This window comes from Hydra vulgaris, chromosome 08 (assembly GCF_038396675.1).
Source record: "Hydra vulgaris chromosome 08, alternate assembly HydraT2T_AEP".
Lineage (NCBI taxonomy): Eukaryota > Metazoa > Cnidaria > Hydrozoa > Anthoathecata > Hydridae > Hydra > Hydra vulgaris.
Window position 1 is genome coordinate 60,945,659 of NC_088927.1, and position 7,696 is coordinate 60,953,354.

General features: G+C 33.1%; 1 protein-coding gene across 1 annotated transcript; it reads left to right on the plus strand.

Annotated features, from left to right (window-relative positions):
- The first annotated feature begins 2,112 nt into the window (after positions 1-2,112).
- On the plus strand, positions 2,113-3,027 carry LOC136083518 (ATP-dependent DNA helicase PIF6-like). The gene has a single exon (XM_065802920.1). It carries the CDS (start codon positions 2,113-2,115, stop codon positions 3,025-3,027), a length of 915 nt encoding a protein of 304 aa, XP_065658992.1.
- Positions 3,028-7,696: the final 4,669 nt, after the last annotated feature.

The following is a 7,696-nucleotide window of genomic DNA, read 5'->3' on the forward strand; positions in this document are numbered from 1 at the left end:
AAATGGCTTCCAACAGTCTTGGATTGGAACTAAGAAAGAAAATTATTGGCGATTACGTAAGTGGAATGTCACAAAAAAGTATTTATGATAAATATCGTGTGAAAAAAGTGGAATGTCACAAAAAAGTATTTGTGATAAATATCGCGTGAAAAAAGTGGAATGTCACAAAAAAGTATTTGTGATAAATATCGCGTGAAGAAATGGACCGTATCAAGGCTATATTACAAATATCATTCTACGGGGAAGTTGGCAGCAGATAACAAAGGTGGAAGACCGCGTTCCATTACTTCTAGAGAGGATTCTATGATTGTCAGATCCGTCAAGAAGGATCCCTGGATATCATCATTCGAGATACAAAAGCAATTAGAGCTGCTTGTATTGGACCGAACAATCAGACGACGTGCTGTTGAAGCCAAATTGTTTTCTCGACGCCCTGCAAAGAAACCGCTGATTTTACTAAAAAACCAGAAGAAAAGACTCCTGTTTGCTACATCTCATATTGACTGGAATGTGCAGAAATGGCGAACTGTCCTGTTCAGTGATGAATCGAAGTTCAACATCATTGGGAGCGATGGCATTTGCCGTGTACGTCGACCGGCCGGAAAACGCCTCAATTTACGTTACTGCCATAAGACCATGAAGCATGGTGAAGGCAATGTAATGGTCTGGGGGTGTTTTTCCGCTAACTGTTTAGGTCCAATACATCGAAACGATGGAATAATGGACTGTTTTATGTATAAAAATATCCTGAAAGGTGTTATGTTACCTCATGCTGAATGGAATATGCCAATAAAATGGGTTTTTCAGCAAGACAACGATCCGAAACACACTGCAAAAGTAGTCAAGCAGTGGTTTCAAGACAACCACCTATCGGTGATGGATTGGCCGCCTTAATCTCCGGATCTAAACCGTATCGAGAACCTGTGAAAGATCGTCAATTGCAGAACTAATCGTTAAGGTGTTCGTAATAAGGATCAACTGTTTGAACAAATCCAAAAGGCCTGGGCAGCGATTCCACAAAAATTCATTGATCACCTAATCGAATCTATACCTCGAAGATGCAAGGCTGTGATCGACAACAAAGAATTCGACACGAAATATTGATATCGAAATACAGCTTGGTTAACATTTTGTCGAGTTGCACTTGTTTTGTCCAGAAGGAAATCAACTTTTTTAATACTTTTGATTAATTTATTAGTTTTTGTGTACAAATAATAAACTTTGTGATGAATAAAACGTGAAGAACTTTGTCTTTAAACAGTTACATAGTTATTTCTCTAAATTGAGAAAATGCAGCACTTTTATATAAAGAAACTAAATTACCATTATTTGGTTGCACTCGTTTTGTCCGATACTGTACATGACTGAGATGCTAAATTTTGTTTAAGCGTGTCTGTAAGTCTCAAATTGCAAAAAGTATGCAATGATAAATTTGGACCATATTAAATAGACCTGGGTGCAGTAAAGCAATTAGATGCAAATCTTTTTACAGCATGTTGAAGTTCTTCCAGTTCTTTTCCTTGAAGATTATCAGTTTTTTTACGTTTCATCCTACTCATGAGTTCTGAAAAGGATTTTCTAGGTTTTGGCGCACAAGGTGCAGTATGTATACCTGCTTCAGTTCTTCCCATTGTTACAGTATTTCTTCTAAAACATGTATAAAATGTGTGTATATATATTTTTATACACACACAATAGATATGTTTATATATTGTGTGTTCCACCTTTCTTTATTGTTCACTTCATAAAGCTTCATAAGCTGGTTACCCTGTTGAATCAACTTTCCACCCTCTTTTAAAATAAGCTGTCCCTCCTTTTATTTCTTTATCTGTTGCTCAGGGTCTTTTTCTTTACTATATATATATATATGTATATATATATAAATATATATATATATATATATATATATATATATATATATATATATATATTTTAATCTTAATATATATAAAGGGCAATGTGTGTGTGTTTGTTTGTTTGTTGTCTATAGAAATCCAAACCGCCGGACCGATCTCGATGAAATTTGGCATGGGGGTAGTCCTCAAGGGGGAGAAGGTTCTTAGCTGGGTTTTGACCCTGTACCCCGACCCCCGGGGTCAGGGGGGCCCAAAAATGGGATCCAGTGTGGCTCTGCAGCCTCAGCCGTGCAATTTGGCAAAACCTAAAAGCTTCTACCTGTGGAGGAGTGTCAGAACACTTCATTTGACAACAAACATGAGGGTAAAGTTGTCTGGTAATCTGTCAGCAGGAGCCTTTTCCAATCAGCTCCTTGCCTTGGGCAATGGTGAGGCACCAGTTGATGTGCAGACAGGGCTCATTAAATTTTCTGTCAACTTTTGCACACTGGTGGATTCTGCAGAGGAACTCATTGTCAAGGTGTTTCCCAACATCCAGCAGAGTTTCACCAGACATGACTGGATCTGTGAGAGAGCTATTCTGGCTCCCAAAAATGAGTCTGTCACCAAGATCAATATGCAGATCCAGAAAATGCTCCCAGGCAATGAAAAGTCCTACAACTCCATTGACATGGTTATGGACCCCAGTGAAGCTGTCAACTATCCAACAGAATTTCTGAACTCTTTAGAACCATCTGGATGTCCTCCTCACATTCTTCACCTGAAAGTTGGAGCACCAATCATTCTCCTTCGCAACCTCGACAGTCCCAAGCTCTGCAATGGAACTCGACTCATCATCAAAGCTATCCTTTCAAACTTGATTGAAGCAACTATACTGACTGGATGTGGCAAAGGTGAGAATGTCTTCATTCCAAGGATTCCAATGATTCCCAATGACCTCCCATTTAGTTTGAAGCGCCTCGAGTTTCCAGTCAGGCTGGCTTTTGCCATGACCATTAACAAAGCGCAGGGACAGTCACTCAAAGTGGCTGGCATCAATTTGGAACAGCCCTGCTTTTCTCACGGCCAGCTCTATGTTGCATGCTCCAGAGTTGGATCTCCACGAAATCTTTTCATTTTGACTCCAGAAGAAAAAACCAAGAACATTGTCTATCAGAAGGCTCTTCAGTGAAAGAAATCCTCTTTAAAGAAGTCCTATTAAAAGAAAACAATAACAATCCAATGTGAAGAAATTACCCATGATTTAACTTTTGTAACATGTTCAACTTTTTTTTCCAGTGTGAGAGAACAATTTAATTGAAAAATTTGAGTAAATGTTCTTTTGGAAATTCTTAATTTGTTGTTTTTAAGTGGAAAATAAACAAAATGTCTTTTTCGTCCTTAATATCTTTCAGTTATTTCATAGCTTCAACCAACAGGGTCACATTTTGTGGGATTATTGTGCAACACTAAAAAATATTGCACAATCTTACTGTGCATAGCCCAAAATTAGTATAACAAAGTTTCAGATGCTCATTTACTTTTAAATATTGGCCCGGGCAACGCCGGGTAACTCCAGCTAGTATATATATATATATATATATATATATATATATATATATATATATATATATATATATATATATATATATATATATATATATATATATATATATATGTATATATATATATATGTATATATATATATATATATATATATATATATATATATATATATATATATATATATGTATATATATATATATATATATATATATTTATATATATATATATATATATATATATATATATATATATATATATATATATATATATATATATATATATATATATATATATATAGATATATATATATATAGATATATAGATAACCAGTTGTGGCAAATTGCTAAAATCTGCTATAAATGTTGTAACTGTTTTTTCTTCTAGGGTTTTATTGTTTTTATCATCTATGCTACTCAAATTCTCGGTAGAAGCTTTCATGCTTGCATTCTTTTTGAATATATTGAAATTGGCAAGTAAAAATATTTTCCGCCGTGTTTAACTTTGCTTTGTTTGGTGTCGAATGTTTTGGAGGCAAGTGTTTAGATACTTCTAAGGAATTGTCAGCAGCTATAATACTTAGTTCTCTGTTTTTTGGTCTCGGTTTTTTTCTGCCACTTCTAGTTTCATGGTTATTGTTTTTTCTTAATTTGCTTAAGCGGTATGTTGGCTTTGATATATCTGTTTGCGTTTGGTAATGATTTTACTGGTATTATATGATAACAGTTTTTTCTAGCAGGGCATGTACAAGCATATCTTTTAGTATTACCGTTATAGTTTACAAGATGTTTTTTTGCCATCAATTGCACTTTTTACTGTATAACAATAATTTTTCGGTTCATACGCAGCTAAATCTTTTTTTAAAACTATTGATGCCAACGTGTTAGCAGATTGTGTGAATTATTTACTAATGCCAATCTGAATCGGTTTCATTTGATTTTTACTTATACTTTCTAACATATCATCTAATGGAGTAAATTCTAAATCACTTATTTCTAATAACTTTTTGGTGAGATTTTGGTCAACCATTTTGAAGTTTCCTAGATTTTTGTAGCCACGATTAAATTCGTTAAGAAAATAAATTTGAAATTTATATAACGATAATACCATAGAATCTAATAGAAGCTTTTTATATTTTTGATGGTCTTTAATCATTCTATTCAAACGTTCTGCAATATTATTTGTTGGATTTACATCATTGAAAGCTGAAAATCTCTGATATATTGATTTATTGCAATGCATTTTAATGTCATTTTTCAAATGTTTGTCAAAATATTTAAAAAAATTGCTGACCATTTCAGTTTCAATCTTTCATAATCGTGGTCAAAATTGTTACTTTCGCATAGTTCCTCAACATTTGTTATGTACACTTTGTAATCATCTTTATAACCTTTTACTGTGCTGATATACCTTTTTACATCTCGAAGATATGCAAAATATTCTGTTTGATAAATTATTTGAGTTTCTCATTATTGAATTTACGATCGATTTTTCCCGATCTATTAAAATTTGAATGTTCTTTCCAAATTTATCCAGTAGCAAAAGACGATATATAAAATTTGACCAAACCATATTGTGTCTTATTTCATGCTTTCTATCGTGTATTACAAACATCACCGGAAATATTGGTTCTTTTACAAAATCAGTGTTTCTCATAACTAAAATTGAAGCATAAAAGTCCCCTAAATTAAAAGTTGTTTCATAAGATAATATTTGTTTTAATGACGGATTGGCACTGCTTTTCTTTTCAGTTTATTAGCGAGCTCAAAAACTTTTGGATGAGCCATAATTAACATCAAGTCACGATGAATAGCAAAGTGATGGATGAAATCATATAAATCTTGATTGGCTAGCTCTTCGACTCCGTAAATTTCATCATTTGTAATTTTCCGTTTTTTCACTTCGTTGTATTTGATATTTTCGGTTTGCTTAGTGTTGCGTGGTGAGACCGATGCTTCAGCATCAATAAAAGAATAGGGAGTATTTTTTAGGATATAGTCTTTTTTTAATAGAGTTAAAAATTTTCATATAATTTTTGTGGTTCAATATCCAAAGCATTTGCCTTCATAAGATTTTTTAGAGTTGTTGTTGAACGGATAAACAGTCTGTCACAATTGCTATTTCCGTGAGGAATTAAAACTGAAGCGCGATGATCTCCAAAATAGTGAATTATCACAAAAGGCATGTTGCTTACAAGAACTTGTTTTTAAAAATCGTTTTGTATTCATTTGTTTTGCCAATTTTATTTTTATAATAAGTTTTTGTTATACCAAGTTGTTGGTTTTTCATTCTCCTAGTGGGGCGACTGAATAAGTGCGAATTTCATAACTGCGAATCTGCATAAGTGCGAACTGGCACAAGCGCGAACTGACATATGTGCGCCGAAAGAATTTGCAAACATTGGCATAAGCGCAAACTAGCATAAGTGCGAACTGGCATAAGTGCGAACCAATTGCAAAAGCTGGCATAAGTGCGACCTGGCATAAGTGCGAATCAATTGCAAAAACTTGCATAAGTGCGAACTGGCAAGTGCGTCAATAGAATTTGCAAGTATATACATAAGTGCATACTTGACTAAGTGCGCCGAAAAAATTTGAAAATTTTGGAATAAGAGGGCGGTAGCATAAGTGCTCCGAATAGATTTTTCCACTTTTTTTTAGTGGGGGACTCTTGAATTTTTTTATATTTAAAAAATACTCAGTAAATAATATTATTTTCTTTGTCTAAAACTCAATTTAAAAGTTGGTGTTGTCGCTCAAAAACTGTGCGGGAATGGGACACCTTAGTTAGGCTTCTATAAGGCTTAGTGGCCTCAATGCCACGAAGCCGTTTAGATCTTTTTTTATCAAAGGCTCCTAAAAAGTTGGGCTTTAATAAACGTTTTTTCCAAAGTTGGTTAGGCTCGGTAGTGGGCTCGTGTTACCGTCTTTGTTAATAAAAGTATTAAAAGAGGTTGTTGAACTTTCTAATGAATTTCGAGGTTACTCCGCCACAATGTTTAAAATATTGTTTTTATAAAATATTTACAAGTTATTTGCCGTTTTGATAAACAAGCTTTTGTTTATCAAATACTACTCAATAGTTTGACTTATTCTCTTCTTTGTTGCTTTAACTTGTCCAGTGAGCATGCATAGTGAACATAGAGTAAAGCATGCTGTGACAACCAATTTATTCAAGTTGTAGTTCCTACAAATAATCCGAGCATCACACAAAACATTTTAAATTTTTTCTTTTAAAGCAAAGTTCATGAATTTCCATGTCTTATTTATTTATTTCAAACTATATTTATAGTTAACAATTTACAATTGTTGTTCATATACGGGCAATATATGTTCATATGTCAGGCCTTTACACGGGCCTGAACATTAAGTTTATGAACTTTTAATTTGTAAGGAAATCAAATTCGTCAACTTTTTTAAATGTAACATTTTTAATCAACTCGTATTTCCAAAAAAATAAAATTTTAATTGTAATTTTATTACTGAGTGTTAATTTAGTCATTGCATAGTTGGGCCTGAGGTAAGCAAAACCATGCAAAACCAATATTGTGTTAGTCATTCAAAAACTGATTTAATATTAACCATACTTAATTTTTAGGTTCAGCATATCAATAATACCAGGGAAATGGTAATATTGTATTTTTCAAATATTAGTCAAAATGAAAAATAAAATGAAGCCAGATAAACAATTTTTTTCTATTTTAATGTCTTAACTCTACATATTAGGTCAAAGTCAGCATATATTGAAACAAGAAAAAAAGATACGAAAATTTATCTTTCATACTAGCATTTTTTCAAAGTACTTTTCTTACTATGCCCTAACGTTTTTGTAACACTTTATTTAACCCAAGCATAAATAAACTTATGGATAAATATGGATTTTAGCTGAGCTCAAGTCTTTTTGTTATAAATGATATCGATTCATCAGGGGGCGTTGACCTCATTTTTTAGTGTTTAATTATTCCAAACATGAATATGTTATGTTAATGTCAAATAAGGATGCTTTGCCAAGTACTGTAATGATTGCAGCCTGGAGTAGTTATTTTACTATAATTAAATTATTTTTAAATCTGCTGTGTTTGGTTTTTATGACCCATCAAAGTATAATCTCTCTTCAAATCGAAGGAGGGGGGGAGGCAGGGAATGAATCAAACTTTTTAAGGTCATAATTTTAGATCACGAATGTTTTGAATACTAGGGGGTTCTAGACCACCTAAAACCCCTGGTTACAGCTCTATTCGGTCAAAGCGATTATGCGGAACTTGAACTTTACTACATAGAATAAAGACCAATTGGTTT